The 19,660-nt window shown below is 41.1% G+C and overlaps 1 protein-coding gene across 6 annotated transcripts; it reads right to left on the bottom strand.

The window, feature by feature from the left end:
- Positions 1-445: 445 nt before the first annotated feature.
- lrch3 (leucine-rich repeats and calponin homology (CH) domain containing 3) lies at positions 446-18,967 on the bottom strand. Of its 6 annotated transcripts, none has more exons than XM_044031914.1 (20): positions 18,677-18,967; positions 15,864-16,008; positions 15,602-15,728; positions 15,286-15,391; positions 14,113-14,249; positions 13,915-14,024; positions 13,740-13,833; positions 13,321-13,426; positions 12,335-12,483; positions 12,056-12,111; positions 11,887-11,932; positions 10,523-10,633; positions 9,848-9,892; positions 9,335-9,388; positions 7,406-7,436; positions 7,208-7,321; positions 7,019-7,125; positions 6,442-6,579; positions 6,274-6,351; positions 446-3,147 (listed from the first exon to the last, which is right to left on the bottom strand). In XM_044031914.1, the coding sequence occupies exons 1-20, from the start codon at positions 18,924-18,926 to the stop codon at positions 3,019-3,021; spliced, it is 2,133 nt and encodes a 710-aa protein (XP_043887849.1). In that variant the 5' UTR covers positions 18,927-18,967; the 3' UTR covers positions 446-3,018. The 6 variants fall into 6 exon arrangements, with proteins under 6 accessions (XP_043887849.1, XP_043887850.1, XP_043887845.1 ...); XM_044031915.1 differs by having other exon boundaries at positions 3,081-3,226; XM_044031910.1 differs by lacking the exon at positions 446-3,147 and adding an exon at positions 3,423-5,842.
- Between the last annotated feature and the right edge of the window lie 693 nt (positions 18,968-19,660).

Here is a 19,660-nt window from a genome sequence, read left to right as displayed (position 1 = left end):
AGACACTGCTGGACACACTGACGCGGACAAGGACACACCTGTACAAAGTAAAATAACTAACATGAAAGGAAGCAAATGGGGAGAATATATTGACAGGATAAAATGTGATACGGTGAAATTATTATTATTATAAGTTAATTGAGGTACATTTTTAAGTCATTAATTCACACCTAAGTCAAACAGGAACACTGCTAATGAGTTCTGAATTTTAAATCATGTCACATCAGGACATATTTTGCCTTGAAAGAATAAAAGATTTTATTCCCAATGTAGATAAAAGATTTAGATTCTAGCTGAGCCTCATTTAACTCCAGTCTGGTTGTTTACTGATAAATTGAGTAATGTAAAGATGTGTAATATTTGTATCATAGAGATTATATGTGAAGTTGTGGTGCTTTCAGAGTCCTGACATAAACTCGTTCATCACAAACACCAGTAAACAGACTCAAATTAAAATATTTATTTAAAGCACTTAAAGTCAACTCTTCATACGACTGTGTTCAAATGTTCAAATCTTTATACAGTTTGTAGGCAAAAATACAAATGGGTGTCCTCCTTCCAAAAACGGTGGAATGTCCTTTTTAAAAGCACAACAGCACGCTCCCACATAACCTGTCACCCCTGCAGGAGATACATGTCAACTGGGGAGAAATAACATATGAAACTGTACAAACAGGAACCAAAAAATCTGAGCTGAGCCATCTGTCCACTCAAGACACAGAGACACCAGATTGGACAGCACACCAATCAATCACAACAACTGTTCAGTCCTTGGCATGGCTTAGTGTTGGAGGCTGAAGACTGATGGGTGTGACTGCATTCAGGTGAAACCAGAACAAAGTTTTTCTATTCCAGAGGGAAAACTTTCAGCACCCAAATGCAGCAAGGGATGTATGGATGCCAAAAGGTAACATTGGTCACATGACTCCATCTTGACCCCAGGTGAACCCTGGTATGTGATGACATCACTGGAGGTTAGGTCGCAGTTGACCGTTTGAACCAAAGGAGAACGTCTTTTGAAAAAACCAACTGCATCTGTGTCCATGTTCTTGATGTGTGTTGTCATGGCAACACACACATATAAATGTATGTATGAGTATATTTACAGAATATATTTGTGACTGCAGACTGCACAGTCCACAGTGTGTTAGTGTCAAGTCACATGATCATAGTGAAAACGTCCCAGCATGCAACACAAACTGTGGAGCTGTTGTCACCTGACTGACCTCCTCCAATCACAGCTCAGGAAGTTTTTATATAACTTTCTGGAAAATATAAAAAAATATTTTAACTTTAAAAATAAACACAATAAGTTATTTACTTTTTGCATTTTCCTCTTGTTTCTAGAACTTTGTATCTCATGTTTATAAATAAAATGGTTTTTTTATTATTATTATTATTGTTATTATTAATAACATACATAAACTGGGCTGTCCACATACTTTGGCCACATTGTGAACTACCTGAGCTGGAGCTGATCAATATTCAATAAATATTTTGATCATTTTTGGCTGATCAATCAGGAAGCAACAGACTCACCCAGCTGCAAACACCTGTTTACCTGCATCACAGCTGTACCAGGTAAACAACAACAAACGGAGAGGATGAGGTCGTCATCAGATCAACCTTCTACTGATGGAGACCGAAAACAGAGCTGAAGATTACAAATGGTTGCTAAGTTTCGCTTGCTTCACACCTCTGTTAATTACTTTAATGTTGGCTAATTGCAAATGCTACAGCCACCTTTAATTTGACAAACACATTTTCACGCCTGTATATTAGAGTAACCTCTCAACCACCAGCATTTGTAAATAACTACTGTGTTATACCAACTATTTTTTAACATTTATTCTTGTAAGATAATTTGCTAATGCTTTTGGTGCCCTAAAAACAGTAGATGTTAGTGTTATTGGGATATTTAGCCATGTTCGCCAAATAAAAGTAGAGAAACGTTACTTTGCAGCGCAGCTAAATAACAGTAAATAAATGTTACTAAGCTGTGTTAGTTAAATATGGGCGGATACATATTATTTAGCAGTGTCAGTGCCCATTTCAAACCAACTACAACAGTGTTGGCTAAGATTAGCAGCAAGCTATACTAGTGTTTATTTTTAAATAAACAGCTAAATCAGGGACCATTATCAATAAGAAACATAAGCTTAATGTGCAATGTAGTTTAAAGAGTCTGGTGATTTTTTATTTTTTTTAAAAAACAAAAAACTTCTTAGCATCTTAGCTTCTTTATGTTATAACCATTACGCTTCTTACGGAACCATAAATATAAATGTTAAATAACATGGTCATGAAAGTCTGATAGAGATGATCTATACTGGTGGTAGCTCAGCTAATCACATAAGAACAAATATTAAAGAAAAAGAAAGTGTGGTTTTAAAGTGCGTTCTTATTGAATAATTTTAAAGTTGGAACTGGGAATATCAATCCTAAATTTGGTGCTTTCCTGTTTCCACAGAACTAAAGTCAGTTTATTTAGTAGTTCTTGCAAGTATTGCAGTACTCTCTGGCAAGATTAACAAGTCCATAATAATAAAAAAAACAGTAAAAAATTCAGCTTTTGCGCTACTGATGCCAGAAGAAGCCTTGAACTGCGAACCAAGGGATCTTTTTAGGACATAATGACCTATGAGTACAACTGGAAGTATATTACAAGTGAATGATTCATTTTAACCCAGTTAGCATTAAATAATCATCTGTGTAAACATTAATTTAAAACAAATTGTGTAGAAAACGGTGGTCCATAGCAGCTGCCATGGTTTTATGAACACATTAATATGTTGCCAGGTTTCTCCTGTTGTCATTTTAGTTTTCGACTGTAACTCATTCCAAACTCAGTTGTTTTTTTTCTTAAAACCTTTGTTGCAGTCGTTCAGCTCTGTTCAAGTCTCCATCAGACGCAGCTTCTCACGGTCATAGTTTCCTGTGGTTGACTAAGCCTGGGCTGTGATGATTGTGATGGTGATGTAGCGTTGTCTACACGGTGACGGACGTTCCAGGTGTAATTCATGATGTTGTAGTTATTGTGGTGACAGGATGTCGGGGTGGTGCAAGTTCAAGCAGAGCCCCGACAGTCCCAGCCACCTGGGGGAGCCCTTGTTCTTCCAGAATGTGTAGAGGAAGACACAACTGAGTCTACAGAAATAGACACCACAGAAGAAAACACATGGGGGGAGGGGAAACGAATGATAAATCAAATTAATGGATAAAATAACTGTAACCATGGCAAAAGAAAGGATAAAATAAACAAAGAGCAAGGACATCAACTTGAAATAAAATAATGAGAAGTGATGAAAAGAAAAGATGGGAAATAGATGAAGACCGTTAGAAATCAAGGGACTGTGGTCATGTGACCACAAGTGGAAGTGCACAGTGTAAAGGATGGGAAGATAAACAGACGGACAAGTCACTAATGTGCTCTCCATTTTATTAATGAATCCAAAGGAAACAGAGTCACATCATATCATCCCCCTTATTCCTCTCTTACGGTGCATTCACACCAATGTGACAGGAAGTTTTCATGCAAAATTGACTCAAACTTCACGTCACTTTGAACTGCCTCGCAAATTATGCCTCCTTACCATAAATTGTTTGAGTTGAAATATTTTAAATCACTGTAAGAATTTGCATGATGCAATGTCCCTAAAGCAAATGAGGGCTGAAATTCTACTTATGTCTCGTCATAAATGGAGGACAGTTGCTGTATGTGTGCATCCCAGTAGAGAAAGCAGGAAGAGTGGTGCTGGAAGCTGGTACCTGGTAACTTCTGAAACTATGTGTGTCACTGTTGCACTTTACTAGGAACGTAGTTAGCATGAAGCCCAGGAGAATTGTCAGATATTTTGTTTCCTTGCAGTATTCATGCGAGTAAACAAACAATCCTACAGCCAAACACACACAGCAGATAAATCACGACAAATCACTTCTGTTAGGAGAGCAGCATTATGTAAACTGAAGTTACAGTGTAAACATTTTCAGTTTTCTGTGATACTGAGGGGAGCCTGTTTCCACTACAAGAAGTTAAATCAAATTTCTGTTCTGAACCATCAATCTTTGGTGTTTCCACTGTTTCATGAAACATGCAGTGAAAACACAATGTCAGCAGCAGCTGGACAAATGAATGCACAGCAGAGGAAGTGTCTCCAGGTGCTGTTGTGTATTAGTCTAACACGGTGTTACAGCTGCATCTGCTGATGAGAAGGGGCTTCACAGGTCTGACTTGTTGCTTTAAGGCTGAACATCGTTCATCATTAACCTCAACCAGTGACCAAACCAGTCCTGACCATAGCTCAAAGAGACACATACTGAAAACACAATAGACAGAACAGATTCAGGACAGATACCAAAACTGTCCTATCACAATCTCTGTAGATTATTTCATTTAAAATTTCACACTGTTGAATTGTTCATCACATTTCTTAACTGGCCTTAAAGGCCTCTCCAGACTAGGAATTGGTTAATATGCGATATTATCACACACTGCAATAAAAAAAGACTTCTTGTCAAAATTGTTACAAAAAGTTACAGATAAATATATCTTGAAGTGAAAACCAAGATTTTTGGCCTTGGAATGACAGGAATTCAGTGGGATTCACTGAGATAATATGTTGGCAAGCCATACAGTTTTTTTTTATTGTTATTGATGATAATATTAAATGTTGTCCCATGATCACTTCATACATGAGTGCACAGAGCAAGCAGCAAACACATGCTAGGCTGTAATTGGCTCATGGAATAAAGGGAACCTGCAACCCCGAGGTTTCTTGCACATCTTTCCTCGGGAAAGGAAAACATATATTCATGGTGCATCAGCAGTGGAGGAAGATGCTCAGTGAAAAAAAAAACACTGATTTTTGATAAATAAAGCTTGTCCAGCTCACGCAGGACAAAGAAAAAACCTGTCTCTGATGCCGAGGTATATGAAAACACACTCAGGCAGGCGAACTTAAGGCACAAGAGGGTGGGGCTACAATAAACAGGTAACAAGCTTCAATTTGAAGGATTGTCACAGTTTGAACTTCACTTGAGGATCAGGTGATCCTCTATAGCTTCAGTGAAATACACATGATGACTAACCAGTGGCTTAGCAAAGGCAGAGCCTGTTCTGCAACATTAAGTATTGAAGGTGACATCAAATGCTCGTATACATTCTGCTTTGCAGAGCCCAGGAAAACAATAAAACCCTATTTTCTCAGCAGCGGCTGAACTTTTTGTTCTGAAACTTTAGGCTTCCATAAACGTGGTAATGACGCAGATACACACACAAACGCAGCGTTAATTGGAGCTTCCAGTCTATGTCCGCTTTAAATCAAGACCAAGTATGTCCCTATGAAATCCAAGGCAAGACCAACGTGTCACAGGTTTAGAAATGCTCGACTCTTAAAGTAACAGCCAATCAAACCATGTTTATGCAAATATCCCAGCACATGCACTAGCCCACCAAATCACATGTATGTGTTTAAGCTGAACAAGCCTACAAGACTGTTCTACCTGTTGCAAGTTTTGTTGGACAGTGTGCACAATAAGACAGTGGAGACTACGTCACCATCACTTTGGGAACATTAGCAACTCTTTCTTCAAAGTCAGCCATGACAAACAATTCTCTGGAAAATGTTTTGTTTTTAGGTCAGGTTCAGTCATGTGGCACCAGGTGGATGTAGATGGCATGCAGCACCAACATGAAGGACAGGTAGAATAGGGCAAAGCCAGCCAATTGGGCCCGGGGGCAGGGGCTTATCACAGGTGGAGCCATGGAGAGTAAAATGCTCACTACTCTATAAACCCCACCTTGTTTACCCTCAACGACGTCCCCACATGAACACAGACTGTCCTGAGAGCATCAGGTGAGAACAAGCAACAAATAATGACACAACAGAGGGGCGAGACGGTTAATGAAAGACGGGAAGATAAAAGAGAAGAAAGAAAAAGTGTTAGTTTTTAGAAGAGCAGTAGAGAAACAAGGAGTGGAAATTGATGTCATCCATCGAAAAGACAACTCGTCTTTCTGTTCTTTTTCTTATCTAATAACTGTAAAATGATCTGAGACAAAACATTTGTTGACAAGATAACGCTGCTGATAAGTTGGTAGGAAGTTACCATCTTGTATTTGAATCTATTTGGTCATTTTAAACAACTTAAGAAATTAATTTCTTTACTCAGTACCCTACCTCCTGGTGGAGGAAATATCAATACCTCCGTGTGTCCACTAAAGTTAAGAGGATGGACATATTGATTCATCTCAGGTGACCTAAAGTGTGTTACCTGTGGGACTCCGATCCTGCGACATGCCTCCAGGAAGTTCTCTACATTCCGCCGACATTTGGCCATGGTGAGTTTAGGCTGTAGGTGACAAAGGGAGGAGTCAACATGAGTGAAACTGTTATTGACAATAATCTGTGACATCAGAGCTGTGAAATGACGGATCCTCACCACAGCAGGGGAGGGGACATGGATGCTGGGGACAGACCGTGGTCTCACATGATTGGCCAGGTGACACAGCACCACCCCGTCTGTCAGAGCAGCACCCAGGTCACTTGGCAACGACACTTTGAGACGAGCCTCTATGTTCTGTAAAGGTAACAAGTGTCACATGACAGGTGCACATAATATGGAAGAGTGCCCGAATATTACATCTCTGACTATTTTCACTGCCATTTCTGAATCACCCAATATTGTTTTGAAAAGATAAACCTGTCATTTCAAAGACATATGATGAATGACAAGACAGTTTGAGCAAACCATTCTTGAGCTGGGCTTTGCAATTAGAATCCATCTAGCTGGTGAATCATGGATTATTACAGCAAAATCTGTGACTATTGAGGAAAATACACAAACTCCATCATGTTGCTCAAACGTTTACTGCTGGTATAAATCTCTTTCTGTAAAATGGTAACACCCGCCATTAAAATCCTCCACAAAACATCTGTGGGTCCTGACCCAGTCGCTGGGAATGGGACATGAGCATGTGGAAGACAGGTGGACAGTTATAGTACAGGTGAATACAAACCTTCCTGAGCTGCTCCACCAGCTCAGCATCTTCACCAACCAAAACAGGTGCAGCAGGCGGCTCCTCCTGGTTCTGAGGGTTGGCTGGTGAAGCGGCACCAGCATCTCCTGGAGGACAGATGGGAAAAGCGGCAGGAGTGAACGTACTGAGACAACGACAGGTGAGGACACCCAGGAACAAAGTGCTCACCTTTTCTCTTCTCTTCTTTCTGGCCGAGACGAAACAGGAAGCTCTCTGGTCTCAGATTGGCTGTCCGGCAGGAGGACCCGCCCACTGAGCTGGGGTAAGAAGGCGACTGATTGGCTGGAACAGAAACCAGAATCAGTCCGTAGAAGAGGACAGTCTGATGATCAAAGACTTGTTAGTGAATTAGTTAGTTTTTCTTACCTGTAGAAGACAGGGCTGCTCTGTCCTCACCCTGTAGAGACAAAACAGAGTTACAAACCTGAGACACACATACACACAACCACGCACACCTCAAACACCTCAACAGTGTTTGAGCTGTCATCACGTAACCCTAACAAGGTGAATACAGAAAGGGAAAATTCAGGGTTTTTCGTCTGTTTTTTTTTAATGTGGCTGTACGAGGTACTGACTGCAAAGTAAAGGACAGTTGTCAGAGGCAATGTGAGAAAGAAAAAAAAGAAAAATTTTAAACACTAAACAAAAGGCTCACCAATAAGTCCGGTTCTGCCAGTACCTCATACAACCACTGTTTTAAAGTAAAGAGAAAAACAGCAGCAGCTGCAGTACCTGCAGCAGTGAGGTGGAGGAGCTATCAGCATCATAGGAGCAAGAGTCCACAGACGCTGCAGTCACACACTGACGGAGGGACACAAACAGGGGGCGACAAAGAGACGACAGGGACAAGGAAAAAGACATACCCAGAAAGTGGCAGAAACAAATGAAACAAAATAAAAAAATAATAAATAAAAATTTAAGAAGAAAGTATCAGGGACTGGTTACACCTACTGTCACCATCAGTCCCTGACCCTGCTCACAATTGCTGTTAACACCCCTATAGATCCTGCCCCCATCTGCTATTAACACCTGCCAGGTTTGGGTGGGGCCTGAGACACAGAAAAACCTTGAGTCACCTGTCTGTGAACCAGGATGCCTCTTTATAGTGTTTGTCTTAAAGTCTGTATCAAACATCAGAGAACACTGACACAGAGAGACAGTCCGGTGGGCAGGAAGACAGACAGAGAAACAGAGACAGTTGGACAGGTAAAGAGGCAGTTAAAGATGTTTGTGAGAAAATGAAGAACAAACTAAAGAGAAGGTGAGGGAAGAAAAATGTTTGATGAACAAAACAGAAATTAAGGTGAAGATGAAGGAGGAAAAAGAACAGAGTTAATACAGGAAACTGGTCTGACTATCGATTTGTCATGAAGATATAATGTGTATTATCAAAGTCACAGATAAACAAGGAAATGATGCAAAGTCCGAGTGTGACCTTAGTAGACAAGGTTAGGTCACATGACAATGAAACACATAATTGTCTCAAAGAGACTCTGGAGATGTCAGCTACAGTTCATCAGGAAGACACACAGGGACAGACAGAGGAGGACACAGGACAGATAGTATTGTGTCAGAAGGGAAGCGGGTGTTGATATGTGACGAGACTTCAGAGAACCAGGTGAGATTAGAAAATACAGAGACGAGACGCTTCACTCCAAGTTTCAGATACCATGACTGATAAGCTGTAGTCTGGTGTGTGTCAATGTGTAAAGCCTCAATCACATTCTTCAGCTGTATAATATGACTGCAGATGAGTTTTGCAACTTGCGGTCAGTTACTCTTAATTAGCAAGTGATCTACAGCCGCTAAACAGGAATACAAACGAGGCTCAGAAAGAAGAGAAAGATTAAAACCATGACCGAGGTCACAGGCCTGCAACTATAGAAGGTCAGAGGTCAACATGAACATCAAGCTAAACTAATCCCAGTTTCATCATTGCTCCCCACGTCGTGTGTTTTCATAACAAGAAATAGTGGTCAGGACTCCTCCAGGGGGAGGGACACATTCAGGACATACTCCCATTGCATCACTCAAAACAGATGTAAATGTTTTTAATGACAGAGATCTTACAACTCTGAAAGTGCTAGAGTGTGAACAAGGCTTTACACATGACACACATGTGATGGACTGATCAAGAATCACAAGGTAATTCATTGATCACTCAGCTGGTAAGAGGGGGCTTTTATTGTGAAACAGCCACAGGAAATCCATGCAGAAGGATGTAGCTGTTTTGGACCATTGAGGGGGGTTTTACTTTGTCAGTAAGCACTTTGTGGATTGGGGCCAAACTCTTACCATGAAGAGGGCGGAGTCATCTGTGTGGGTGGAGCGTCTGGAGGGGTAGAGGGTCTGAGCACACACACGGACACATATTAACAAACGGACACAGATGTAGGGTTGTGCTCGAAACTGACAGGGAGCGGCTAATGTAAAGTAAAAGGAAACACTGGCTCTCCACTGATGACAATGTTGAACCAATTCCTTAATTTAACCACATGACTTGAACTAAGCATTTATGACATGCAAACAATCATGCGGCAGAGAAAGTCAGGTGAAGCATTCCTGCTCGTAGATCTATGTTGGGGCAGAGCTCATTGGTCGGTGTCTGGACCTTCAGTAGTGTAACTGCACCCCCTGGTGCCACAGCTCCAACATACTATATGTTGATTACTCCATTCATAGTAATTGTTTTAAATTACACAGAGTTTTTTTTGGGGGGGTGAGATGTGTGGAACTGTAGGAAGAGACAGACAAACAAACAAACACACACAAACAGAGTGTAACAAACACATTAAGGCAGAGCCTCACCTCACTGTCTGGAATGGACTTTGTTGGACTCTGAGCTGTTTTATGCTAAAAGGAAAAAAAAAGAGAAAAACTTAGTCATCCTCTTCATATTTCATGGCTCAGAACATTTACGTATCATCATGACAACATCACACAAACAAATGATGAGTGACACCGACAGTAAATTGTTTTCCACATTGATTCCTTGAAGGCTTTTTTGGAAACAGCAGAAAGTTAATGTCAAAAGGACTTCTTTAGGACCAACCCTCAAATTCCAGGACAGAATATGCTGGCACAGCTTAAGATGGGAGGGCTTTGCCCATCGTGTGCACTTATATTGATTTGCAACACGCTCTGCATCTGGCCAAGTTATTGTCCCCATGGATATTGGGCAAGCCAGTCTTCGTAATTTTTTTTGGTGAGCCAGAGATCTTGGAATTTGCATTTCCCAGACATCCCATCAGTTACTCTCTCTTGCTTAATGTTACTCGCTCATTGTTCTGCATGGAATCTCATGTTATTAATGGTGAAGAGAGACAGTGTACTGTGTCCACACCGCTAGTAATTGCGACTCAGCGTTTGTTGTGTGTAGGTCTTGTCTGCGTACAACAAGCAATGCAGGGCATGAAACAGTAGGTGGTGTCGTACCAAACAAGGGAACATGATGTGCTGATGTACAAGCTGATGTGCTCTCACCTTGGTGAAACTGGGAACAGATCGGGTCTTCTGTCTCTCCTCGTCGTACCTGATAGCGGCAAGATAAGCCTCCCTCCTCATCCTCTCCACACCCCCTGGTCCTTGTCCTCTCTGACAGAGACAGAGAGTTCCAAAGTGTTTTGTTTCACGTCTGTACTTACAGTGGTTAATGCATTGGAAAAGCATTTCTATATGGATGGATAGAGATGGCACTGCAGCAGATTTTTATATCAATTATTAAACATTAGATATTTTTGTTGTCAGAAACTTTTTTTTTTTTAACATCCAAAAGTTAATTTGACAAAGTTTAATTTTCTGATTGTGTTTCATATATTTAATATTTTTAATTAAAAAACAATATATAAGTGCAATGCAGTGCAGACACAACCTTCAGACTGAAGAGACACTCCATAAAGTTTGATGAATATTTATTTATGATAAGAAATTTTGCTTTTCATTTGATATTATTAAAGTGTTATATTGACCAACTGGAGAAAAGGCCAAAGATTTTTGCCAAACAAATCATCATCATATATTGGCCATCACCTGCACTCATTTCTGAATCTCAGTATTGCCATCGACCTGAGAACAACCCATATCGTTTGACCTCTCATTCTTCGCTGCTTGACATTTCACAAAATCAAAAGCACCTGATATTATTGTAAGAATAGTGTTAAAAGGTCTGGTTTAAGTCAACTATATTTCTATTACTATTAACTATGTATGCAAACAAGTGAATATAAGAAATAATAATGTTGTTGTAGTAATAATAATAATAATAATAATAACAAAATCTCAGGCATTTATTTAACTCAAAGTTCTTTTTTTTTTTTAAAGAATTAATATTTTTAATATCATTCATATTAAAAATTCAAATAAGATAAATGTAAAGATGTAAATGTAAGATAATGTCAAATTTAAGCAGAAATGTCCAGAACAAGAAAACATTATGACGTATGAGCTATTGAAAATGGGTGGGAAATCAAGCGGCACAAAGGAGACATTTGGAAAAGATGACAGTTACCCGCATTCACTTTCCCAATGGTTCTTATCTCATATTCAGTCTTATAACAGATATCCCTGCTTTGACTTTTTACCATTGTGGTTTTCTGAAACTAAGAAAACAAATGTAGAGGAGAAAATCTGCTTCCTTTTTAAACTGGCATGGACATGCCTAGTATACCCCAATGGTTATGTGATGTAAGTTGTCAGGTATTGTCCTATGGACAATACCTTCAACCTCCTATAAGGAGTTGAAAAACACTTGTCTGGATGTAGAACTTTATCAGAAAAACATCTACTTCAGATAAAACCATATTAGCACGAATGTAGTCTCAGTATCAAACAGTAGAAGGAAGCATTACCTGGTTTTGAGAGGTGGAGGGCACAGTGACACCATCGACCAGACTTCTGAGAGACAAATAGATGGGCGGACAGACAGGTTGTTAGAGGACACAAATGTGTTTTGTATCATCTGTTTATTTTCTGATGTCTCAATGCTGTTTCTCTGTGTGTGTGTCTCTCAGTATAAACCTGTTTTGTCTTCTTGTGTCCTCCGTCCTGGATGCATTGGTTTTGACTGGTGAACCCTGGACAACAGACAGGAAGTGAGTCATTGTGTCGTCTGATATTGAATTCAGAGGTCAGGTGGTTCCTGATGACACCACCTGCTCTCAGGTGCCTGAACATGTTTCAGAGCCAGCTCCTGTTTTGAGTCACAGTCACATTCATCAATCAAAGTGTGAGAGATGTCTATCAGAGCTAATCAGTGAGCAGCTGTGATTTGAGGTGGCATGTAGGTGGAGCTCATACCTCTCTGGTGATACGTCTCTCGATGTAAGCCATGAACTGAGAACTTAGGCTGGTACTGTCACTGCCGCCGCCTCCTCGCTGACTCCTCCCCCCCTCCTCCTCCTCTTCTATACAGCTGTCGATGAAGTCGATCTGCTCCAGCTCCACACCTGTTCAGATTTCAGAGACAAACATTAGTTGTTCTAAATGTGATATTATTTCAAATGTCAGGTGTAAAGTTCACATTTCAACTGTAATGATCCTGCGATCTCATAACCATTTTAAGTACCCCTGAGGATCTAGCTGAGGGTACCAGTAAGGTTTCCTATTTGACAGTGAATGTGCACAAGAGCCACCTGTACAAACCCAGTGACTCTGCAAAGGCAGCCACAGCAGTGGAGATGAAAGGAGACTCCTCTCTCTGCAGAATACAAGCTGCTGCTTTGGTGGAGAGACATGGGGTGCTCCAAGTAACCACTGTCTGTATGCTTCCTCGAATGTATTACCTTACAGTTACAGATCATTATAATTTTCTTGGAAGTAGATTTTTTTGTGATAAGAATTTTAAATGTTCTAAGACACTATTATGATGTGCAATACCACAATTTCTTAAGAATGTGTTCACTGCTTTATTTCACTGTTAAACAAATTTTTATCCAACAGGAAACTGCAGTTTGTGTCACTTTGAAAACCACTTACTCTCCCCACATTTAAATCCATCACAAAAATGGGTTTTTAACTTTGTAAGGACAAAAGAGCTGCCGGTCTACTGCTGCCTCTTTTGGTAAAGTTGTGTCACTGAGGTAATTGAGTGAAGGATTTCAAACACTGAAGGCAACACAGAATATACAACCACAGCTTGGGCAGCTCAGACTGTGTGTCAGTACCTCGTAAAAAAAACACTTACAAAACCTGAGTTATCCTTTTAATGGACTAAGTCCAGCACAGTGTCACAGTGTCTAGCTGCAATCATTCTCTATGAGGTTCTGAATGATGCTCTGTCTCACATGTTCCATTGGACAGCAGTGAAGCGCCGCCCCCTGTTGCTCTCTGTCTCTGCTCTCTGCTGATTTCTGCTACTCTCTGTGGCAGCTCCGACAGCTCCTCTGTGGGCTAGGGATACAAACAGGAGTGAGCTCAACACATTCAGGAAACAAACCACACATTGTGAAAATTAGCATCTCTGAGAGTCATTTATTTGTATGCCAGCTGGCAGAAGACACAACCTTATTTCTAAAAAATGTTGAGCAGGTCTCAAAGGCCATTACGACTACAGGGCCCATTTTAGACTTGGTATTTACATACACCCTCAGTGATTCGACTGCATGTGGATAGCACTAAATACGCAAAGTAACAATAATAATTATAATTACTATTACTAGCTTCAACACTCACAGGAAGTACACAATAAACAAGCATGTCTGACCTCATTCCCCGACCATCTCTTGTCTCCACTGTCGACACTGTTGAAGCCTGAATCCAGTGCCCCGTATGGACGTCCAGGATACAGCTCGTCAACACTGACACAAAGAGAGAGAAAGTGTCAGTATCTGAAGATTCTCATGGAGCAGTAGCATGTTTGTGCCCGAGTAAAGTCACACCAGGAGCTGAAGGGCAGAGGTCGTCTGTCGTAGTCTGGGAGGTCAGGGGTCGTTTTACTGGCCTCCAGGTTCAGATACTTAAATATGTGGACTTTTCCTTTAATACAGATCTGCACAAACAGGAAGAGAAATCATTGCCCTGCAACAAACAGAAACAAAAACCCAGCTCAGTTGTAATGTCAGTGCCTGTTAGCATACCTGTGCAGGTGGTGTCTGCAGAGGATTGTTGTCGAGAACGATGGTGTGGAGCTGTGTGAGTCTTCGGTAACAGACGGGGATGGAGGTCACTTTATTACAGGAGAAGTCAAGACGCACCAGAGGGAGGTCAGCAAGCTCTGAGGACATACAGGAAAGTTACATTAAGCTCAGACTATTGTAAATCTGCTCTGAAACCTTGATTGGTACCAATGGTACCAGACCACCTTGTGTGATTGAGAACAAATCATCTTTTAGAATGTTCCAGTTTCCATGGAAGTAGAAAATGTGAATGACATTCCACCGTGCCTTCCAATCATGTTAGAGCTTTCATTCACAATAAAATGAGCGTCCATTTAAGTCTAGCCGCTGCATACTCAATCTCACATTCCACTCCACAAAAATAGAGTTCTTACCGTGAGTTTGCCTATTGTATGTCCTTCTATTGTAAGTCTTTGAGTAGAGTGCAGAGTTGCACATCTGTATTGGAGGACGTCCTCACCTAACCTCAAGCAAGTGTTCAGGGGTTACCTTCTTCTTTTTAAACTATTTTAGGGCTTTTTTAACTTTTTTCTTTGCTCCTTGTTGTCTCTTTGGACCAAAGTAAGAGCATGCCAACAACTGGACTACAAAGCATACAGTTTGTGCATACTTTGTATTGGTGCACACCGCCGCGGAAGAATTGTGGACATCTGCCGGCACATGGAAATTAATCCAGGACTTTTCTCATGGTTATCAAACCAGAAAACTAATGTAGTCTATTTGATAAACACATGAAATAGTATTTCATACGTAAAAACACTGTGGCAACATGTCCAATAACACCAATAGGAAATGACAAAAGAGCTAATATAAAAAGTAACAGCTGTTACACTGTTGATGCTGAGTGGAAACAATCAAGAGTGATGAGGTGAGCTTTTGAAGGGGCCACTGTGAAACAAGCTCCTCCTGTTAAGAGTGCAGTCGAACACGAAAGAAAAACTTGTTGACCAGGACTCCCCAAACAATTTCTCAGCCAGACTGGTTTCTGCTGCTTTCATTTTACTGACAGAATGACTTGTCACCCTCCAGTGTATTTTTCCTGTTTCCGTCATCGCCATATGATATATTTTGTGCATGTTTGAGATCATAGAGAAGAATATCAGTGAAAATGTTCCTCAAGTGTTTGGTGTGTACCTGGTGGCAGTGTGACCAAGTGGTTTCTTCTAATGTTCAGGTCCCTCAGAGCCTCCAGCTGACCCACCTGAGATGGTAACGTCTGGAGCTCATTACAGCTCACGTCCTACAGAGGCAGCACACACAGAAGCATTAATAGCTGATCAGGTTATTTTACATTCATACATGTTTTATACAATTACTGGACCTGGTTGTTCTGGGGAGATTTGTACTTAAAACTCTGTGTTCCCTGTACTGACTTTAAACCAAATCAGTCCTAGAAACTAATGTACCGACCAATTCAGACCAGTTCAGTTCAAGTTGGGATGGGACCCACCAGCTCAGTAAGGTGTCTCAGCTGTCCCACTTCTTCTGGTAGAGAAACCAGTTTGTTGTTGCAGGCGATCAAAACCTTCAGAGGAAGACTGCAGAGGACGACAGGCAGGACAGAAAGCTGGTTCCGACTGAACAACAGGTAGAAAGAAAGAAAGAAAGAAAGAAAGAAAGAACGAAAGAACGAGGATACATATCAATAAGTGTCTTCACAACTACAAAGTGACAAGAATGTGTATGTGTGTATGTGTGGATGTGTGTGCTACCTGAGGTTCAGGTAGGTCAGACTCTGCAGGTTCAGCAGACTCTCTGGCAGAGACCTCAGACAGTTCTGATACAGGTTCAGACTCTCCAGAGACACAAAGAGACAAACGTCCGTAGGAAGCTCAGGCAGACGGTTACGGGAGAGATCTGAGGACAGGTAGAGACAGATTCATCAGCTGTCAACTGAGACACATGTTGGGTACAGAAATCAAAACTTAATGGTACTGACCTAATCACATTCAAAATAGGCTGTTTGTCCTGATACTGTGATCAGAATGTGCCACAGGTGGAGTACCAGTAGCAGTATTTCCCCACTGTGGGACTAATAAATTTCACATATTCATGAGACAAACATCACTTGACTCTGCTGAAGGAGACGATTACAGATGAAGCTGAATGACCACACCAACAGTTGTAATATCAAGAAAACACTTATTTGATGTAGTTAAAACTAGAGCTGCAACTTTCATAATCGATTAATCTGTTGATTATTTTCATAATTGATTAATCTTTCGATTATTTTCATAATCAGCTTATCTGTCGATTGTTTTCTCAATTAATCGAGTGATCCTATGGTCCATAAAATGTTTTTAAATGTATGTAAATTCAATTTCATGGGGCAAAGAAATTAATTATTCACTTTCAAGAAGATGAAACAATCAGAAATCTTGCTTAAATAATGAAAAAAGCTTCGAAACAAAGAATCATTATCAAAATAGTTGACTATTAATTTAGTAATCAATTAATTAAGTAATTTTAGCTCTAGTTAAAACATATACAGAAAATGATGTTAAACACAGTAATGAGACAAAAGATGGAGGAAAACCATTATCGCTAGCACTGTGTAAGAACAGAAGATGGTTGGTGTGTGTGAGAGAGAGAGAGACTATACAAACTTGTGACTAAGTCTAAAAATAGAAACAAACCCTTTAACAAGACCATCTGTATGTGACCTTCCAGTTGCTTGAGTCATTATCAAATCACACCACTGTATATACAGTACATTAATAGATTAGAAATCATTCACAATTTATATCGCATTTTGCTGTGACAAATGTGTTTAATTGCATTTTTTCCCAGGGAGAAGGTAGGCGCTGACAGCACATCATCTTGTCATTCTCATGTATTTTTGAATTTCAGTCTATTATTAGAGCTGCAGTTGTAACTTTGAAATATAGACAATTGTCTGCTACATTGAAACCACTATCACACAGTTCACACACACCCCATTCAGACCTGGTACTAACATTCACATTGTGCTAAATACAGGTCTTGTCCTTTCCCTCCTTGTGTATTTTTCTCCTTTTGTCTTTTCTCTCTTCTCTAAGAGACCCCAAGTATTTAAACTCACCCACTTTCTCTATCTCTACTCCTTGTATCTTCACCTTACCACCTGTCTCACTGTCAATCACACGCATACATTCAGTCTTGCTCCAACTTTATTCCTCTCCTCTCTTTAGTACCTCATACACCCACAGACTGTACACATACAGACCATGAAGCCAACCTGGAAGTAACAATGTACTGAAATGCCACCACTGTGTGTTATGTTAAGCATAGCACTTTTGAGTGAACATGGTGTGCTTGACAGTTATATCCTCACATGGGTGCCTGGTTGCAGGTGATGCAAACAAACACTTTTTGACAGCACCCCCGCGACCCTCTGGTCAAGGATAAGCGGTAGATGATGACTGACTGATAATAAAAGTATTCTGATGTCTGTAAACTTCCATGTACAAATGTCAACATGGTGCCAGCTAAATCACAAATCTTAAGGCGACAAAACAGGAGTACCACCTGTGTTACTTTAACATCCCGCTGACTCCATTGGGGAATCAACACCTGGTCAGCAGGAAGCACACATCACCATAGCAACATTTACTTCCTGTTGTGCAGCAATATTCTTTTTGAGTCATGCCATGCATGAGTGTGCAGAGGCTCCAGTCCACATGTGGGCAGTAATACTCCACTCAGCTTGTCCATCAACTGACAAAAGAACAACATGTTCTCACTCTGTCTGTTTTTATTTGTCTTCTGTCTGACTTAAATCTGAAATATTTCCATGGTAAATCTGTTTTCTGTAAGAACTGTCTGACTGATAGGCCAGAGCAGCAGAACAAAACAGACTGACTGTGTCTGTCTATTCTGACAGTTACAGACAGACAGAAAGACATGTTTAAACGGATCAACTGTTACAAACAGGGATAGAGTCATACAGGTACAGACAGACAGATAGGAACCACCTCGGGTTCGTTTGTTTCGTCTCCTCGCAGCCCGTCAGACATGGGTGGGCGGAGCAGCCTCATTATCTGATCATAGACATTAAACAAAACAAAGCCAGGTGTGTTCACCTTTTCTAACTTCACCAGACGTCGCAGTGACGTCATAGTGAGGCCGGACCGGACCGGGAGGAACTGGGTAAACCGAACCCGCCTCACTCGAGGAGCTAGCTGTGTACTAACTTTGATACAGTGACAAATATGAGTTGGCCGTATAAACGAGCAGCAATTGATATTTAACGTTTATTTGGTTGGTACAAATGAAGAAAAAACGCTACACATCATATATAATATGTTTCGTTGCTAACCCCACCAAGGAAACCCGCACCATCACAAGAGAGACACTTTTAGGAGCTCATATTCTGTCATAACACCGGCCCTGACGGTTTAATCGTCCATCCTCTGCGGAGCCTAAAGTTCATATATTACTTTCTCCGCTCTAAACTTCTGAACAACTGTTCCCAAGTTAGTTAAGTCGTCCCGACAGGAACCACGCACTCCCGGTGAACAGTCGCCGCGCTCTACAACTCACTCACCGGCCCTGGTGGTGTCCGTCAGGTCGTGGTTGGCGGCGCTCCGGGGGAACTCCTTCAGCTTCCTGCCGCTGAGGTTCAGAAACCCTGTAGCCGAGGCTTCGTCCAGTGCCCGGTCCAAGGAGCGGTTCCAGGGTGCCGGGCCCGCTGGCCCTAGTCCATGATTATTCAAAACATTCCCGCTGCTGCCGCCTCCCACAGTAAAGGTAATTCCGGTGTTGTCCGCAGACCCCAACAACACCGAGGCCGCCATTACACTCTCCGGCTGTTAGCGTTCAGTGCTAACGGCTAACTCTCCCACCCTAAACTCCGAGCGGAGCATGCGCAGAACGAAGCACAGAGAGCCGGGGCGACTGGTCAACAGATGACTGAACACAGTATGCTGTCAGTTCTACAATGCTGCTTGTAGTAACTGTCAGTACTACATGCAGCACTACACACAATACTAATACTATCAGTACTGCATATAGTGCTACTTATAGTAATCGTACTACTGTCAGTTCTGAATTAAGTACTACAAAATGTAAACATTCTACCATGCAAATAGTACTTTTGATACTGATATTAGCATAACATACAGTACTACAGCTTCTCATTGCTGCCATTGCTGCAGTACAGTACAAGTGATACTGTCAGTACAACATCTGATGCCAGATCAGCATTACTATTACTATTTGAACTATTTGTAGTACTTCTTCTACTTTCAGTTCTACACACTGTAGTACTTGCACAACTACTACTGCTGTCAATACTGTACTACTGTAACGGGTGGAGTCACACACTTCATTGTGTTGAGTAAAAGAAGCCTCTTCATTTAATTTCTGACAGAAGTGCATAAAACAAGCAAAGAAACACAGACACCTGTTGAGCCCCTCTCATGTATGATTTGAGCAGACAGGGGAGGCAGGTGGTGAAGCTGCAGCAGGGTCATCAGAAGAAGGGGATTCATTCCAAGCTTCTAACCAGCATGGGCTGGGCTGTCCAGAA

The sequence above is a fragment of the Solea senegalensis genome, linkage group LG8 (assembly GCF_019176455.1).
Source record: "Solea senegalensis isolate Sse05_10M linkage group LG8, IFAPA_SoseM_1, whole genome shotgun sequence".
NCBI classification, from domain to species: domain Eukaryota; kingdom Metazoa; phylum Chordata; class Actinopteri; order Pleuronectiformes; family Soleidae; genus Solea; species Solea senegalensis.
This window is presented reverse-complemented; position numbering and strand designations above follow the sequence as displayed.

What these genes read in the sequence shown, in the direction of transcription:
- lrch3 (XM_044031910.1), bottom strand. Translation starts at nt 18,926, where the DNA reads ATGGCGGCCTCGGTGTTGTTGGGGTCTGCGGACAACACCGGAATTACC. An exon ending in GACGGACACCACCAGGGCCG is followed by an intron (nt 16,009 to 18,676) that starts GTGAGTGAGTTG and finishes ACCTGTCCTCAG; the next exon opens with ATCTCTCCCGTAACCGTCTG. An exon ending in TGGTGGAGCAGCTCAGGAAG is followed by an intron (nt 6,580 to 7,018) that starts GTTTGTATTCAC and finishes TTACCTTTACAG; the next exon opens with AACATAGAGGCTCGTCTCAA.